General features: G+C 46.7%; 1 protein-coding gene across 3 annotated transcripts in view; it reads right to left on the bottom strand.

The window, feature by feature from the left end:
- The window catches only part of lrba (LPS-responsive vesicle trafficking, beach and anchor containing), a 122,737-nt gene that overhangs the window by 68,275 nt on the left and 34,869 nt on the right, over positions 1–19,593 (bottom strand). For all 3 annotated transcript variants that reach the window (XM_028978133.1, XM_028978135.1, XM_028978134.1), the window contains exons 31-36: positions 16,384–16,556; positions 16,112–16,190; positions 15,841–15,974; positions 15,062–15,123; positions 8,254–8,318; positions 6,757–6,865 (exon numbers count right to left, since the gene is read on the bottom strand). In XM_028978133.1, coding sequence (XP_028833966.1) covers positions 6,757–6,865; positions 8,254–8,318; positions 15,062–15,123; positions 15,841–15,974; positions 16,112–16,190; positions 16,384–16,556 — 622 coding nt within the window. The remainder of the gene's footprint in view (positions 1–6,756; positions 6,866–8,253; positions 8,319–15,061; positions 15,124–15,840; positions 15,975–16,111; positions 16,191–16,383; positions 16,557–19,593) is intronic.

Here is a 19,593-nt window from a genome sequence, read left to right as displayed (position 1 = left end):
ATTTATTTACACACACAACAACACATATATATATACACACACACACACACACACACACACACATATATTTCTTTACAGAATTACAGATTGTGCAAAACTTCACCTCAAGCTTTAATTTATTTCTATTCATGTTTAATGCTTCTACATCTAGCTCTGAATTTCAGAGTTAGGTGTTTTTTTATAGATGAGAGCTCATGAATATGGTATGGAACACCAAACCAAACAAGAAAAAGATTGAGAACCACCGCTGTGAACTTAACTCTCCAATTTCATTCTGTTACGCCAATTTCAGGTAATTAAGTCTTTTGACCGCAAAATGTGATCAGTAGGATATTGAAGAATATAAAGAACATGTTCTATTTTACGCAGACACAAGCCGATCAGTTGAAAAAAAAAAAAAAAAAAAAAAAGGAACAACTGCAGTCAACATGGCAGTGACAGTCCAGCCAGATGAGCAGGTCCCAAAACCTCCTTCCTGACTCTCCACTGACTCTGGCGTCCAGATCGTCCTCATACTGAGGTACACAGCCCCCAGTACATAGAGAGCAAGGTCATGTGATCTGATGTGAGCTCATTGCTGCTGTTCAGAAGTGAAGTATAAAATCTGTATCTGGATGTTGGGTAAAACGACCACGCAGAGCAAGAAGAGGCGGGCAGAAGGGAGGCGGATAAAATTAAATAAAAAAACCAAAATTGCACCCCTCTGAAAGTTCGTCTATCACATTCCCTTCCTCTCCAATTCCGCCATCTGTCCCACACCCACTCCCCCAGGGCATCACTGAGACGGGAAAAGTGTCCAGCTGACTGGAACGTCCTTGTCTTGCAATGCTGGAATGCAAATCCATAGCAAAACAAGGCATTCCTGGAAGATGAAATGGTGAGGAGGAAGAGAGGAGGATGAAGAAGAAGGGGACCCAGTGGGACACAGGCAGTCAGGCGAAATGGGAAGACTTCTCCTCGCACTTGATCCTCAGTCCCACAGCCACACAGAGTGTTTATCTGGAGCATGAAAGCAGCGGCAGGGGAATACAGACAAAGAGAGGCGAAGAAAAATGACGACTTAAAAGTGGCGCGGCGAGCAGAAGGACAACGTCTGACAGGTTCCTGGACTCTGAAATGACGCCGCTGTCACACAACGCGCCACTGTATCGATTTTTCTCTTTTTCTCCCATTGTCTTCCCCGCTCCCCAGACAGCAGAAGAGGGGAAAAATTAATTGCCACGTAGAGAAGAGACGGAAATCCCAACAGCCCACCTCATTTCATGCTGACCATCAAGGTTAACGCAGACGCAACAACTTATCTCCTTCTCCCTCTTCCTCCTCTTCCTCCTCCTCTCTCAGCTCATTCTGTGCTTTTAATGGACTGGTCACAATGCGTAGATGGCAGATTCTTCATCTTGCCCGGCAGCCCCCTCTGTAAGACATTCGTCTGTCCCCATTAGTCAGCGCCAGGCCACGCCACCGCCACTCCTGATGACTTCAAGGTCGCGCCATGTGAGGAATTGTAGGAATTAACTGTCCTTTTGAGGTGAAAAATAGTCAAATGAGGGAGATACCGGAGAGATGAAAAATGAATATGTCCTCTGGGGAAGAGGGGGTGCGGGTGGGTCTGGTATTTTTAACCGTCAGTAAACAACCGAAACGAGCGGAAACGTAACCGAAATGATAACTGCTACATCGCCACAAACTCCGAAACCGACTGGTGCTGTGCACCAGTCAGAAATAATGATGCAGACAGCAGAGCGTCACCAGGGGACTTAATTACACACAGAAAGGTGTGTGTGTGTGTGTGTGTGTGTGTGTGTGTGTGTGTGTGAGAGAGAAACTGAAACAGTGGCGATTCAGCGCAACCCCGTCACTCACGCGCTCTGGATGAATATTTAATGAGCCGCTCCTGATCTCTCTATTCACTCTGGAGATCATTACACTAATACATGAAGCCAAGGCCTCTAATCCCCTTAACAAGGCAGCCGTTAAGAGTGGGATTAGGGGCCAACGAACAGATTTAACATGCAGTCAGGTCGATTCACAGACGGGTCGGACACTCGACTCAACCATTTCTATACATTTCTTCTCACGCGCATATTATGAATATAAGAGATTCCTCGAAATCCAACGTGGAGACCAAAGATAAAGCAGAACTATTCCTTTACCGAGCTCGCATGTATGAGAGGTCAAACTTCGTGTGCTGCTGGTGAAACTGAATCGTGCTTTTATACTCATCTACAGTAAAATAGATCAGGCCTGAATTTAATAATATAATAATCATAATATTATGAAATATAAATGAAGTGCAAAAACAAAATTGTTTTTGTGCTTACATTAGTCCTGCTGTGTAGCGTTCATTTTTTATTGGTAGCTTTATGGACAATTATAGAGATCCCTTAGGATGAAATGTACGTGTTAATCTTTTATTGGTTTCATAAATGTCAAAATTGCTGGGTTTTATTTCTCCAGCAGGTAAGACCAGACAGTTTGAAATTAGCACCATACAAGCCTGTCTAGGGTGGAGATGCAGAGCACCAATTTACCGATGATCACAGCAACTTCAGTACAGAGTCAATTCAATTAGAGCACGCGGCATCAAGATCAAGCGCTGATAAATGGAGACGGGAAGAAGGACGGGGGTTGAGGTCTGACCCTCCTTCGGCGATATCTGGACCCCGGCATCTGCCCTCGCGCCCCACATCCCACCACATTTCATCCTTAATGAAGCTCCCATAGAAAGGAGGTGTCCGTTTCTCCCTACGCTTCTCCAGCTCTTTCTTTACCTCCAGCGTATCACAGGCCATCACGCGGCGGGTAACGGATCTTTTCCACATTAAGGATACTATTAGAAAGAAAACACTAAAAGGTAATTGGATTTCCCCCTGTTATCTCACGGAGTGTCAGGGCAGAGTGTCGCTGTAATAACTTACTCTCCGGGGTGAAGATAACTCAATAAGGCACACAGAGGGAGAGAAAACAAGCAGCATATGTTATGAATCTCCAGCAGAAACTTGTCTAAATCACCAGACTCCTCCACCTCAGCCTGGGCTGGATATAAACCCTGACAGGGACCAGGCATAAATTCACTTTTATCTCCTGAATAATTCACTTCCTGCACGCTGGCGTGGGACGGCCCTCTGCCGTACCTGGAGCAGAGGTGAGCCGAGGGACGGCATCTCTCATTTCAACGCTGCGCGTTGGCCAAATCGGGGCGTAATCAGGGCGATTAGCTGATGGATTATGGTGGCGCAGATTTAAAGGGAGCATTAGCATGAGACGGGAAGATCGGTGTGAGACGCGCAGTCATGTGCCTCCCCAGAATATCCTCCTGCCATTTTTAAAAAAGGGAGAGCGGCGAGGGCTGGATTTCAGAAGGGGCAGATCTGAGACAAGCGTCCTCGCTCCCTGGGGGCGCGTTTCATTGGCCTGTTATTTTTACTGCGCGCTGCAAAATGAAACTAGGGCTGGAGAGAAACAGCAGAGCTGCGATGGAGCAAAATCAATACAGCAATATCAGAGGCACACTTCTCAGCTTCGCTCAGAGGTCACTGAGGAGCAACCGCATTTAAGAGGGGATTTCAATTGTGAAGCGCAGTTTGTGGCGGATCCACAGTGTATCTGATTATAGACGATAGCATGGAGGCTGGAAACAAAGGAACAAGGGGCGTGATGCAAACGGCACCGGAGCACAGGCACTCCCTGCGAATACTAGTCATTGTTTCATATGCAGCTTAAATGAGGAAGCCTCCACAACGAGGTCAAACACACAACTTTCATGCCGTGGTCTGTATGAATGCTACATTCTGGACACTGAGTGGTCCTGAATAAATGAGCACCAATAAAGTAGTGGACACACCTAGTCTTTGAATAGATCATGGTGTAAACGTTTCTGATATTTTAATGGTGAGAATGGGGGAAAAGTCAAGGTTTGTCTGTGCCTGTACCTCAGTCTTCAGAAGCCAATGGTTATTAAAAAAAAATTTTTAATGTAAAAAAAACTCATTATACACAGAAAAACTATGAAAAAGCCATTACAAAGCCAAAAACTTGTCATCTTGTCATCAACTTAAAAATTAAAATACACATGGGGAACTAATTATTTGATCCCCTGCTGATTTTGTAAGTTCATCCACTAACAAAGAAAAGATCTGTCTATAATTTCAATGGTAGATTAATTTAAACTGTGAGAGGCAGCCCAATAACAAGAAAAAAAACAAACAAATGCATTTCTAAATAATACATTAATTTGCATTTTCATTTTATGAAATAAGTATTTAAGCACCTATCAAGCAGCATGAATTCTGGCTCACATTTGTATTTTACACAGGTAAGAAGCTTACACTGTGATTATGTAACTACACAAGGCTGGAATGGGCTACAAGACCATCGCCAATGTGACAACAGTTGGTGGGATGATTCGCAAATGTAATAACCATAAAAAAACTGCCAATCTCTCCTCAGTCTGGACCTCCATGCAAGATCTCACCTTACGGCAGATTAGTGATAATAAGAAGGGTGTGGAACAAGCCCAGAGCTGAACCACTGAACATCTGAACTATTTAGAGGAGGACTGGGTCAAAGTGTTGTGGTCAGATGAGACCAAAATCAAGCTCTTTGACATCAACTCAACTCATGGAATGCTGCCAATGACACCAAGAACACAGTCAAACATGGAGGTGGAAATCTTGGGTGAGAACAATCTTCCATCTCGGGAAAAACATCTCCAGCTGAACCTCAGCAAGACCTGGGAGCTGGTGGTGGATTATAGCAGGAGACGGAAATGGGGTTTTCAAGCCCCTCAACATCATTGGCTCTCCAGATGGTGAGCAGTTTTAAGTACCTGGGAGTCCACATCTCGGAGGACCTGACGTGGTCTGAACATGTCCAGGTTTCTACAGTGGCACTGTGGAGAGCATCCGGACACAGAACCATACTTCATGGTCTGGTAACAGCTGTGTTCAGGATCGCAAAGCCCTACAGAGGGTGATCAATGCGGTGAAACGCTGCTGCAGGCCACCTCTTCCATCTCTGCAGGCCATTTACATCAAGAGATGTAAGACCAGGGCCATCAAGGTCATTAAGGACAAAACACACCCAAAGAACAGTCTGTTTCAGCATCTTAAATCAGGCAAAATACTTTGAAGCCACATTTCCAGGACTGAGAGACATAGGAGTTTCAATCCTCGGGCCATAAGGATGCTGAAATCAGGACATGCTACCACAGTTGGACAAAATCACCCCTGGGATATGTGCAAACCTTTCTGTGACAACAAAAGGTTTTGCTACCAAATACTAAAACACGTTTTGTAAAAGGGACAAGGAAAATGCAAATTCATTTACAATGATGTAGTATTTTGACATGCATTTTTTCATCATAGAAAAAGCACCATAAATACTGACAATTCGGAATGCAGTATAAACAGCACTGTCTAGTTAACAAGTCTGTTTTATTAAACTTTTATTGCAAACAGAGAAACAGTGTCTGTCTCTGTTTTTAGGTGAGCAGATATGTCACGAACAGAGGAAAGGCTTGGCTTTTGTACACATTTCCCAAGAATGTCAAAAGCCCACATATAAGTGGGGATCTCTCATTATTGACAGACATAAGGCCCAGTCCACACAAGAACACTTCTCTAAAATTGGTTTTTGGTTCCACACAGAAGCACTGTCATCCACACAGAGAAACAGAGAAAGACCCAAATGCTGTTTATAGGTCAGTTTGGGTTTTTCAATAGGCATCTCCATTATCCCTGTAGTCAGTGGTCAGTGTTCACATTCAAATTGTAATATAAAAGTCTAGAATACGATCAGTGGTGGTCTACTGCTGCAAAAACTACAATCGCATTTTCATCTTCTCTCTACTTCAACCTCAACAGTCCTGAAAGAAAACATCTTCCAGCAGCAGGGTGGACCTGCAGACCCCAAACTGGACCAACAGAGAGAAGAGGAATGAGGGACGCTGTATTCCTGTCGGTGGCAAAATATGGCTCCAGAGGGAACAAAAATCTGACAGAAGAAGGTCAAGAGAGCAGGAGGAGAGGAGAGTGGAAAAAGTGTGAATAAAGCCCACGGCAGTTAGGGTTGCCGCAGCAAGAAAGAAAAAACAACATTTATCCAAGTTCTGCCAAAACAAGAGCGAGCACTTTATTCTGCAATCTGGGAGGGGGGGTAAACCCATTATAAGGCCAGTACGACAGACAGCAGGGTGGTTGTGGACTGTGAAATGGGGACGTGGGAGTGTGCATCACTCCACACGACTGAAAAACAGAACTACCAGTGGTGCTTCCTTCTCTTTGGCCAGTCATTTATTTATAATGGACATGTGTCATATGTCCATTACGCCATGTATGTGGAGTATGCATTCTCTTTCAAGCTTTCCTCCGGGTTTTCTGGTTTCCTCCTGCTGCCCAAAGGCATGAGCACTGCATGGATTAGTGACTCTAAATTGGCCATAGGTGTGTGTGTGTGTGTGTGTGTGTGTGTGTATGTGTGTGTGTGCGCGCGCACGCATTGCGGTGAGCCGGAACCATTGCCTGAGTGAGTCGCCACCCAGTAACCAAGAATGGGCTCCAGAAGCCGTGGTCCTGATATGGATTAAGCAGTTATGGATATTGAGTGAGGGACAGACTCCATTAAATCCCTTCGTGAATGCATATAATGTCTAGTCACATCATTTCTGAGAACGACCAGTTTGGTGAAAGCCATACTGCCAGTCTGACCCGAGACCAGCTCTGGTGCCGGGAGCTGCATTAGGAGTCAGCATCTCACCTCAAACTCGGCGTGCTTGTGGATGTCCTCTGCTCTTTGGCGACTCAGGATGAACTCTGCCTCGTTGGCCACACGCACCAGGTGGTCCTTCATCGTGTGGCTCAGGAGTCTGTGTGGAAGAGAGATTCCCGCAGTCACACAGCAGCAGCAGCCGAAGCTTCAGCCGAAGAATGAAAAATTAACACCAACCCATCAGTGGCAGAGAGGCAAATGTTCCGTGCAAAAAAAGAAGAAGATTCGATTTAACGCTCAACTTACCACTTTCACACTGGGCAGCCTGTGCTAATTGCTAATGATATGTATCTCATCCAGAGCTGGTTGGGTTGTGATTGGATGGGTCTGCAGGGGGCAACTACATGTGTTAATGCTTTTCCCCCTCTCTCACAAACACACACAAATTCGTATGTGATCTAATAAAACCTTCGCCCCAGGCCATGCAGCAGACCCTCTCCTCTCTAGCCTCATAGGTCACGAAGGGTCAGCAGCATGCAAAGTGGAACAATAACAGGCCGGGGTGGAGAGAACAGGAGGGAGCGGCTGCTAAACATGGTAACATGAGCCCAGTGTGTCGGCACTGGGCAGCGGGGGAGCGGAGGTGGCCTGGCTGCTTCACCGACCTCCTGCGCCATCAATAACTTGCGTCTGGTCAGCAGTGTGTTTTAAAGATGCTAGACTTGCGTTCAAACTCAAGCACAACATTCACACACACACACACACACACACACTTTTCTCAGTCTTCCTTCTAACAACTACAGTCTATAATTCACTGACTACAGGCCACTATCTTACATCTTCAGAATGCCATATAATATCTACAATGAAATATCTGCAGTCTATCATATATAAAGTATATTGTTGTCCACGATCTACCACCTAACATCTACAGCAGTCCATCTGTCGTCTACTTTTGCAGTCCAGTCCATCATCTAAGGTCCGTCTTCCATCTACTGTCTTAGTCATTTAGCATCTACCCTCTGCCATGTACAGCATACAATCAAAATTCCATAGTTTTCCTTCACCAGTTCACCATCTACCGTTTAATGTCTAGTCTAATACAGCTGGACTATTAACTTAGAATTAAAAAACAAAACAAAATAAAAAATGTATATACCAAGCAGACATGTTGGATTTTTTTTCTTATAGAAACAGAACAATATTATATGAAGGAGCTCCTAAAAAAATTGTTTGGTCAGGAAACTTGCTTGTTTGGACTTCAATCCAGTTCATTAATGTTAATTAATCATATCCAAGGCAAAAATCTTGATTTTAGATCATTTTTCACTGCCTTATATCACTCACTGCCTGTGACAAAACACTGGCAATCAGTATTTTGTTACCAAAATGAGAGGCAACTCATGTTCTTAGATCTTAACCCCACAGCAAGATCATGTGGAGGTACCAGAATGAGAGAGGTGGGGAAGAACGAGGTAATGTTCAGTCCTGAGGACAGTGAGGGATGATGAAGATGATGAAGAGACACTTGACCGTGATATTCACCTGCCCTCGTTGACCAACTCGATAAAAGCCAGGCCAGCATTCTTCTGGATGGAGTTCTGCCACTCCTGTAACACATACACATTGACACATTCAGTATTTACAGCAGTTTTCTTATCACACTCAGATAACAGAACGTCATGAGCGTTTGGTTCCATGTGAAATGTTAAATAGGCTGCAACTCTGCAGTTGGCGTTTGGTTTGTGTGTGTTCTGAAGTATCATTACTCTTAAATCTATCTTTCCAAACACCTCGCACAGCCAAGCCTTAGCCAAATTCCACAGAAACTCCACAAACCTTCATTCTCAGCATCTTTCAAAATTAGCGGCGCTTCGGCACCTCAGCCACATTAGAAAAACAAAAATGCTCAACCATTCCTGGACTGAAGACGATGGAGCACAAATGTAAAAAAATTTACAACCTTACAGGGACGGAGAAATTGAGACGACTTGCACAGACGATGGTTTTATACCCATAATAATTTACTTTTAATCACCTGTCATTTCCTGCTGCTGTAAAACAAAGTCCTGAAGCCCATGGCAGAAGTATTCTCTTATCCAGTCATTTAAAACCATCCTCTGGGTACAAGGAACTAGGGAGGAATTACAACCAAAACAAACTCTGGTGTGTGTGTGTGTCTCAGTACTGTAAAGTACGGTCATTACAAAATGCCACTGTGTCAACATCTGTCACCCCTCCAGAAGCACATTCTGTGTCAGGAGTTCACAGTGAATATTTGAGTCATTTCAGGGAATCTGAAGGAACATCTTCACACAGCTACTGACTGCAGAAGAATTTTGTCTGGTTGAGAACAAAACACAAAACCAAGCAGCTGTTTAATAAAAAAAAATGTGACTTATCATAGTGGTGTGTGTGTGTGTGTGTGTGTGTGTGTGTGTGTGTGTGTGTGTGTATATACAGTACAGGCCAAACAAAAGTTTGGACACACCTTCTGATTCAATGTGTTTTCTTTATTTTCATGACCATTTCCATTGGTAGATTCTCACTGAAGGCATCAAAACTATGAATGAACACATGTGGAGTTATGTACTTAACAAAAAGGTGAAATAACTGAAAACACGTTTTATATTCTAGTTTCTTTAAAATAGCCGTACTTTGCTCTGATTACTGCTTTGCACACTCTTGGCATTCTCTCGATGAGCTTCAAGAGGTCGTCACCTGAAATGGTTTTCCAACAGTCTTGAAGGAGTTCCCAGAGGTATTTAGCACTTGTTGGCCCCTTTGCCTTCACTCTGCGGTCCAGCTCACTCCAAACCATCTCGGTTGGGTTCAGGTCCGGTGACTGTGGAGTCCAGGTCTCCACTTTTTGTTAAGTACATAACTCCACATGTGTTCATTCATAGTTTTGATGCCTTCAGTGAGAATCTACCAATGTAAATATTCATGAAAATAAAGAAAACACATTGAATGAGAAGGCGTGTCCAAACGTTTGGCCTGTACTATGTGTGTGTGTGTGTGTGTATATATATACATACACACACACACACACACACACACACACACACACACACACACACACACATATACTTAGCAAAGAAGTATCTATCCCATGAATTCATCATAAACTACAACAAGTTCACTAAAGGAACCGGACAGAATGTTGCTCGGTAGGGAGGGTAAAAGTGTACTTGTCGAGAGAGAGAAATACTGGATAGTACACAGCAGAACTCTTAATGACAAACAGCTCCGCAGCCCGGCAGACACGTGGATCTAATTATCACAACACGAGACGCTCCGCCGCCAGGCATCATTTCCATGCTTAATTAGCTGCAATTGGCATATTTAACACCGATTAGCGAGGAGGTGTTACTGTGAAATTGTTTGAATCGCGCCTTTTAAAGAGTCAGTGCACCACTTTTCTCCAAATAAAAGCAGAAAGGCTCCTTTTCTTTGTGTCCGCGTGTGGTTGTAAATATCCTCGTCCTGGCGCAGCACAGCACAACTAATAAACTCGGTTCACTATCTGCGCCGCCAGGATGGAAGCCGTACCAACTCCACAAAAGGCCGCACGAGAAGATAAATGAAGCAACTGTAGCCGAAGAAAGGAGGTTATTTTTTAATTAAAAGGACCAATGACCCCAATCAGAGTAAACGCGTGTGATTAGGAGGAAGAGGACGACATAGCCATGATGGTTATTGGATTTCGGGTTCGCCCCTGACAGGCTTTATGGTAGCGCAGGCCACTCCATCCTCCCCTGATGAGAGGATACAAGGAGCCATTTGTGACCTTTCACCTTTAGCCTGACCTATCGGAGGTGCCTCCACACAGCCGCCTCTGGACCCTATCACGGCAACCAGTCTCCGTGATCTATTTTTATCGCGTTGAACAGCCAGCCGTGACAGAGCTCCCTGATCTGACGCCTCGCGGAGGATGAAAGCGCTGAGTGTTCAAGTTCTGCTCGTTCCTGGTTGTTTACGCGGTTACGAGAATTTAGCGCGGCAGGAGCGAGCCGCACGCCTCCATCTTTACAACAGCTTCCTGATTTACAGGGCAGAAAATAAACTCCGAGCTGTTTGAGGTGAGGCAGTGACCCTCACCCTCTTAGGCCACTGGGAGTCCCAACTCTTGAGGTTCAAATCTTTTTTTTTTTTTTTGCAGGGGAGGCTCGTAATTTACAGACGTGAAGTGGTACAGTACGGCCCACAGCGCTGCAGCGCGGTGAATCCATGCGCTCCTCACTCTCCAACGGTCTCTCAAGCTTCGAGTTCCGCCGAAGTTCCGCTCGATTCATTATGAAAACCGCGGAGCGGCTGAGGCCTGGCTTTCGCCATCTGCGACGGGTGCTGGCAGCTTTGTTTAGTCTTGCCGTGATGAGGCTTCTGCCACTTTCACCTCTGGACAAGTTTAATTAGCACTGATGGGGCAGAAGTGTAATTGCAGCCAGAGCCAGATCAAGCTGAAGAAACACAGATGCACAGCCCCTCCCTTTATTCCCCCACCGCCGCTACGCAAAAAAAAAAAAAAAAACTATTTGTTTGTTTCTCTTCTTGTATGGTGTGTGAGTGCAGAAGCGTAACGCGACACGGCAGCGGAGGGGAGCTACCGAGAGCCTCTGATCAGCAGCTGTGGCGGCAGTCTGGCTGAAATCATCACGGTTGTGGCCCTGAAACATTCTTAAGGTGTCAGGCTTTAAACTGCTATTAACTGTAAGTATACAATAAATAACAATAATTAATATGAAACACTCAACAGGCCCGTTTTCAATGTGTGGGATCAACCATTTCAGACAGATTGTGGCGGAACCATATTGACATAAAAAAATCGAAGAAGTTTAGTCAAATCATTTACACACATTTCAAGCTACGTGCAAATTTAGTGTTTAGTATATATACGGTAATAAAGTAGGTAAAGAGCAGTAAAAAGCGATCCGAGAGGCTCGGGCTTGGTGTTAAAGGTGTAAATTCCTGCCGCAGGAGGAGAGGCCCGCCGGTAAAACAGTCCGGCAGCGAATTAAAGGCCACTCAGTTTTAGGAGGTCCCAGGGTGACCAGCCCTCTCTTCTCGACAGGAAACGCCCCCTCCGGCTGCACCGCCGGCATCGGCAGGATGCCGGCAGAATTAAGTGCCAGTCGGTCTGGGCCTCTGACGAGCTCGGCGTTGGGAGAATGCCGGGGAGCGCGAGACAGGAAGGGGTGGCGTTGGACGCCTCGGAGAGACAACATGGCCACCGCACTGCCCCTGAACCGCGTTCCCAGCAGGACTGCGCGCCGACGGCGAGGGTCGAGGGGCCAGGAGTATTCGATGGCATTCCTCACCGCTCCCCCGAGTCCGTGCGCTCGGCCCGTACTGGAACGGGACCGTAAGTCAGTAAAAATACTGGCTGTTACGGGGAGACAGTCAGCGCGCCATGTTGTTTGTGTAGCTCGCACCCAAAATCGTTGCCTTCTGCTGATCCTTGTGGCTCTCGGGTCAGCGTATTGATTCGGAGGCTGCCGCACCGGCAGGGGGTTAAACTCTACGGCCATGACCACTCTCCATTCCCAGCTCAAAAGGTCAAGGGTCAAGACTGGAGGGGGGGGATTGCCGAGGGGGAAGTCAAAGCCTCATCCTATTGACTGCAGTAGTGACGCCCATCTGCGAAACAGGTTAACTCTCGAATTCGGACTCTGCATGTTAATGAGACGCTGCGTGACAGATCACACACTCCGCGTGTGTGTGTTTTATCGAGGTACGCCGTTCAGCTGCGCCCATCAGTCGTCCCCTTCTCGGGTTCGACCGCGCTCTCCTCCCCATCTCGTCTCAACACAATTACAGCCACTTCTCCCGCCGCTCACTCGCTCTCGTGCCGCCTCGACCCGTGATTAACGACAGAAGAAACAGATGACCTGACAGAGGCTGAGACAATAAGCGGTGATGTACGGGACCTGGACGCTGCTCCGGCACATTTATCTGACAGCGGCGCTGCGGTGGCCCCTCAGTCACTATCGCGCCCGCAAGATGATTTCTGCCCCAGCCCCCCATTACATATTCACCCACGGTCTCCCAGTCAAAACACTCAAGTAATCAGTTCCACTCGACTCAGAGCTCCACTGTAAGAGAAGCCCGGTTCTCCAGAAGAGTGCCTGTCACAGGGAATTAAGCCGGGTGACACAATGAGGCTTTTTAGGGGATCAGGGCCCTGAGCGGCAGCGCCCGACTCTCAAAGATGACATTCGTGTAATACGCAAGTCACACTAAAGCCCCATCACTCGCAATTACCAGGACAGAGTGGATGTCTTGGTCGCTAACGGTTACCCCAGAGCCCCGCCCACACTCTTCACAAAACGAGACTAAAATAACAGAACGCGGCCAAATCTCCACACTGGCACAGAGGTGCACGAATCCAAAGAGGGGACGTCACGTGATCAGTCTAGGATGTCACATAAACACATTTATTGGCGACGTTGCACAGGACAGTGACGTAAGAAGTCACCAAGGTTTAAAATAACTGAAGCCTGTGTCAGCTGATGGAAATTGGTATAATGCCCGGGGGAATTTTATTGTCTATAACATGAATAAGTGAAAGTGAAGTGATTGTCACACGTGATACACAGCAGCACAGCACACAGTGCACACAGTGAAATTTGTCCTCTGCATTTAACCCATCACCCTGAGTGAGCAGTGGGCAGCCATGACAGGCGCCCGGGGAGCAGTGTGTGGGGACGGTGCTTTGCTCAGTGGCACCTCAGTGGTACCTTGGCAGATCGGGATTCGAACCAGCAACCTTCTGATTACGGGGCCGCTTCCTTAACCGTTAGATCGGCTTATGCACAACTTAATGGTTTACAACAGGTTAAAGGAGTTTAGGAAGAGGCTCCAGCAAGTCAGACTGGTCAAAGTGTGTTTTTGATGCGTGCATAAGAGGATCAATAACACCAGGGAAAAGTAGGAAGCAATAAAGCCGCTGCACTTCATGTGCGAGCTGGAAATGGCTCTTTAATGGGGACTGTTTGAACTGAGGTGCTATCAAACGGCGTTTTACCAACGCCTCTCTACACGCCGCATTGAATGGAGCACTTCGTATCTTTCGCTCCCCGGCAGTGATTAAAAACTCCTCTGTGACCACGACCCTTCAACTTTGACCCCACCCCCACTCCGTCTTGTCACAAGGGAAATTAATTAAAAAATGTGGTGAGACAGTATCGCACCGTCCTGGGCCCTCATCTCACTCCACGTCCTGTTTCCTGTTTTGAGTCCAAAGAGATCGGGACATCAGTCTGGAGAAATGCCGTTGTCGCCGCCGCCGCCGCTTCACTCCAGGAACAGAGAAGATGAAGATCATTTCTCAACCAGAGATGGAGGGAGAAAATGAGGCCAAGGTGGGGGGGAAAAAATGAAAGCGGCACGCAAATCACAAAAACTAATTATAGGCACACAACAATCGGCGGCCAGTTCAGGTGGGGGTAAATAGAGGACCCCCCCCTCCCCTCCCCTCCTGCTTGGGTCCTTCCCCCACAATAAAATTACATTTGCATCAGCTGTGAGAGAATTTGGAGGGGATGATTTATTGAAGCAATCAGCGCCCTGCTTTGCAGTGCTTCACCGGGCAGCACTCAGCTCGAGGCTCTGCGATCAGGAGACTGTGTGTGCGCGTTTGTGTGTGTGCGTGTGTGTGTGTAAGAGAGAGATCCCTCTTTTGATTAGATTACCATTAAACAACAGCGTGACAGATATGACAAATAGGGGCATTAGACCATGTCATTTATTCTGCTGCTGGGCGCTGGGGTTCACTGCTCCACCGCCTGCCCCACTTCCTCAAAAAAACGTGTGTAGTCGCTGATGGCCGCCTGATGGGCAATCCCTACCCACAATACCACCAAAGACAGGAGGAGGGGCCACAACAAACAACAAAGCATTATTTTTTACTTTTAATTTCCATTCATTTTTTCTTAATTATCTATTGATATTCATTATGTATTGATGTGTCAGGTCATCATGTCCCCTACTGGCTGTAAGACATCTGTATGGAGATCTGACCCTCATTGATTGCCCTCACTGGTGATGAGTTCAGCATCTGTAGGCCTGCTCTATCAGCTCAGTCTAAATAAACTTGACACCCCACCAAAACGCCACAGAACCAATCAATGCAGGGCCAAGTCAATTCAGCCCTATCTCAGCTTCACAGAGGACCAGGGCACAGAGGCCATAACCACTGAAAGGTGCGCTGCGGGGTCATGGCCAATGACCCCCAACGTGGTCCGGTACACTGCTACTCTAGACGTTTCTGTGTGGGGACAGTGGAGTGGTAAGCAGAAAAGAGGTGTGTCTGTGTGTGTGTGTGTGTGTGTGTGTGTGTGTCTGGCATGCTTGCCTGTGAACACAGCAACATGACCAGCTCCACCACAGAACTGCTTGACTTTATACACACCAAACCTGAAGGAAGAAGAGTTTCATTGGTCAGCCAAATTAAGAAAACATTCTGAATAAAGTCATTTAAATAGAATCAAATGAATTTTTTATATATTTTTGGAGTACTATATACATACATAGATATTTCCTGTCACATACAAACATACATGGCACTTTAATTTCTGCAACATCTTGCAGGGGCCTCAACGTATTGATGTCCCTAATGAAGGGACATGATGTTACTGTAAACTAATACATATTTGAGCCTTGTATTACAGGGTAAATGTGGTGAGCATATGTCCTATTGATCCACGCTATCTGCCACACAGAAGCTGGCGCTCATTTCATATGCAGAGAGAAGCAGGCAGGGAGGATGACGGGGAGGGGTATGTGGCTTCCTGACCTTTTTTCCCCCGAATACCGGGCGTCTACAGGCCCCCTACAGCTATCAATCAACTTTCCATTCTGCCTGCTGGCAGGGTATACCCCAAACACGGTTATTAGGCAGGTGACCTCTAACCCTAAGCTCTATATTCTCACTGCGGTATTATAATCAGTTAGTTAAAGGACACTTAAGATGCTTTTTACGGTTTCAATCTTGTTCTAAAGGCACAAACTGGAATATTTACAGGCTCTGTCCCGTTCTGTGTTGTGTTAATGCTGAGGAGTGTGGGGGGTGAGAAAGGAATACAAATAAGTGTGTATGTGTGTGCAGAGTGCCACCCACACCCCACTACTCACTGGTACCCTCTATAAGCAGCTCCTGCCCATGGCTGCCTAGTAGAGTACGGGAGAGGAAAGGGGCAAAGTCCACGAAAATCTCCCTAAGCAATGGGGCGGCCTTCTCCAGAGCATGCTCCAGCCTCTCAGATATGCTTTATCGAAAGAAGAAAATAGAAGAAAGAATAAATATTAGAATAAATGTAATAGTTAAAACCAATAAAATCAGCATAAACTCCAAGTGCAGTTCTGTTTAAAGAGATAACGGATGAAACCTCCCCGCATCTCTCACCTCATACTGGGCGGGGAGCACTGGCTGGGTGGGGACAGGTCAGGGACAGATGGCAGGTTGGGGCTCTCAGGAGCCGCTCCTTCAGGAAACCAGAGAGCTCATTACACACTCGCTTACATACAAACACACACTTGCACACAAACACACACCGTTCAACCATAACCATACAGCACAGCTGTCTATGTGTATTGTTAATATTGTTAAATCATTTAGAAAAGAAAAAGTAGCTACACTGAAGTGTATAAATTAGCAGGGAATGAGCTGAAAATCACCTGCAGCCGAATCAGAGGAGGCACTCAAAGGAGCGTCACCACTAGACACCACAGCCAAGCTGCCAGGTCCCCCAACTGCAGGGGCTGATGGGATACTAGCAGGAGCGGCAGAGCTAGACATGATTCCAAGAGATGGAGCTCCTCCTGCTTTCTTGGGTGCCACGACAACACTTCTGCAGTGGACAGTAGGAACAGAGCAAACGCAGGTATGAAAAACACAAGAATACTTCGAATACTTCGATGAATAAGAATTTGTGTTAAATCTGATCTGATATCTGCCTTAGATCCAATTCAACATCTGAGAAGGTTTATATCGGTTTAAATTTTTGCTTCAGCCAAACCATTTGAGTAAAACAAAAGGTACAAAATTAATCCAATCCTTAATAAGACAATCCCACAATGCAACACAGCTGTGAGTCTTTTTCAATAGGAGGTAATTTCACCCATGCATTGTGCTGCATAAATGACCTGCACTGAAGGTTATTCTGCATGGGCACATTGTTTTACTGCCATCGCTTACCCTAGACCAGGGTTCACCCACGGACCTGGAAGACAGAGATCTGAAAACAAGCCCAGAGGCTTTACACCTGAGTCAGAATTCTCTGGACCTGCTCGAATATGAGATGAAGAGCCGTGCTCTATATAAAAATAATAATAATAAACCAGTCCGATTGTGAGGCAATGTAACTTTAAGTTGTGTTTTCAAGCTCCTTTTCCAGTTAAAAGATTGCAGTGTTATGTGGCAGAACACAAGACCTCCTCCTCATGCCAGTAACCAGAGAACATAACATGAAAGGCGTTCTCCCTGATGAGTGGCAGTGGCGGTTTAGGGGTTAAGGAAGCGGCCTCGTAATCAGAAGGTTGCCAGTTCGAATCCCAACCCGCCAAGGTGCCGTCAGCAAGGTACCGTCCCCCACACACTGCCCCCCCGGGCGCCTGTCATGGCTGCCCACTGCCCACCAAGGGTGACGGTTAAGAGCAGAGGACACATTTTGTTGTCACCGTATCACAATGACAATCACTTTCACTTTTTCCACTTTCATTAGGGATGTCCCATTACAACTAAGCTCCTGGTGGCACCCAATGAGATGACTGAGAATGACTTCCATAATTATAAATATTCCTCTTCAGACAGCAGAACATTACATCGTTCCTCCTGGAGCAGTATCCATGAAAAGTAGAAGCCTACACAAATACTACAATACTACCCGGTGACCTTGGGTGTCACCTCACAGGTCTGAACATCGGCCAGTAACGTCTGGCGGCGTGACGCAGAATGGTGGAATTAGAGGAAGGGCGACACGCGCTGAGCACAGTGGCCTGCTGCTGCCTCTGCTTTCATTATTGGGCTGATGACAGGCAGCACAGGTCCTTCAGCCGTTTCAAAAGAGAGACAGGCCACCTCCTGCTGAGCAGTCCGACAGAATCGGGCTGATAGGCTGGTCGAAAAGTAAACAGGGCGGCGATAAGGACTTCCCCAATCTGGGCTGCTGACAGTACAGTAGTGAAGACTGAAGACATGGCCCACGTGACCTCTGACCTTGATCTCAATAATAAACATTAGAGCCTGGGTGGATGAATTCAACACCAGGACACGAAAAACAACTAGAAATACGCACGAAGTTGCGGAGTGGACAAGAAGCACGGAAATCGCTCAGTGTTAGCGGGAAGCAGGTGACCTTTTCATTCCTAACATCAGCACAGATCAGAGGAGGCAAAACACAGTTCCACATCAGTTCTTCTTTCACTGGTTTATTAGAAGAACACGCGCACAACTGCAGGAGGAGGACGTGTGGACGTCTCTGATCCCGATTTTCTCTGGAGGGCTGTGTGGAGGGGGCTGCCGCTCCATCTGCTCCAGGTCCCGGTGCTAAATTATTCAGAGCTCCATTAGGCGCCGGCCCACCGCCGCTGACAGTGCATTAGCAGTGGGAGTGGACAGAGGAGAGGGGGTCCTGTCCACTGAATTATTTAGAGCTTTTAACTATCAGTGTGAGCAGAACATGCAAACAAGTGTTCTTCCAGTAACCTGTTACTTTCTGGAACTCTGTGTGGGTGTGTGTGGGTGTGTGTGCATTATTTGTGAAGAACAGTCCTTGTCCTGGACGTTTTGGAACTGCAGTAGGACCCCTTTACTCTCTCTCTTCTTTTCTCTTTTTTACCTCATATTACAGCAATTAAACCATCGTTACTATATTAAAACGAATGGTTCTGTTTTCATGATGGATTGTTGGGGTGGGGTGAGGTGGACTGATGAAATGTAGAGTTCGACATGCTGCAGTAGCTGTGCTCAAGAGTGAAAAAGGAAAAAAGAATCAGGCCCGGGCCGGACGGAAATAAACGGACGACCCGTCATGAAAACGTCAGGGGATCAGTTCTCAGGTGGCGCTCTGCATTCGGATGACATCACCGCCCCCGTTTCCCACGATGCACAGCGGTTACATCTCTGCTCTTAATCGGGTGTCTGGTTTTTAAGAAAAATACCGAGTAAATCCAAACGCGTGTAAAACAGGATTGTAATGACACTGTTTACTGAAGCTCTGGTTTACATCAGCAAATATTTGCACACATCCCGTCCAAACAGGAGCGTAGCAGTGGGACATGGGGTGATTGAGGGGGCTGGGGGAGATAGTAAATAAATCAGGCCGATACTTCACCCCTGACCCGGTCCCGTCTTTATCGAGGAGGTCCTGCTTTTTCCACATATCCAGCCCATAAATTCTGCGGCAGACACAGAGGATTCCCATGGACGGTGTCTGTGGATAACGTCATCTGAAACGATGCGCAGTGGCGGTTTAACCATCTAGCCACGCAGGATGACTCTGCGTGAATTTCTGGACAGAGAGAGTCCAGGGGACGGCACACTGCCCCGTCACAGCATCAGGCACCTCCGTGGTGGAGATATGGAGCCTCCTAACGGCCCGAGAACCCAGCCGAGGGGGCTCGTGGTGGGGTGGGGGGGATGGGGGAGCAGCTCACTGAGCTGTTAGCCTATGTTCTCCAGCAGCGCTGCAGGAGCCGGGGTAATCCCTGCCAGATACAAGGAGTGTTCTGATACCTGACAAAGCATTCCACAGATAAAAGACACGACAGGCATGTCTCACCGTTCCCACCGACAGCGGGAGGAGGTCGTCTGCAGAACATTTGACTGGGTGTTTTTAGTGCTTTCCTCCCCCTGCACTCATCTTGATTATTTCATTCATTCCCCGC

Source organism: Denticeps clupeoides, chromosome 4 (assembly GCF_900700375.1).
Source record: "Denticeps clupeoides chromosome 4, fDenClu1.1, whole genome shotgun sequence".
NCBI lineage: Eukaryota > Metazoa > Chordata > Actinopteri > Clupeiformes > Denticipitidae > Denticeps > Denticeps clupeoides.
The sequence above is the reverse complement of the archived record's forward strand: the minus strand, read 5'-3'. Positions and strand labels throughout refer to the sequence as shown.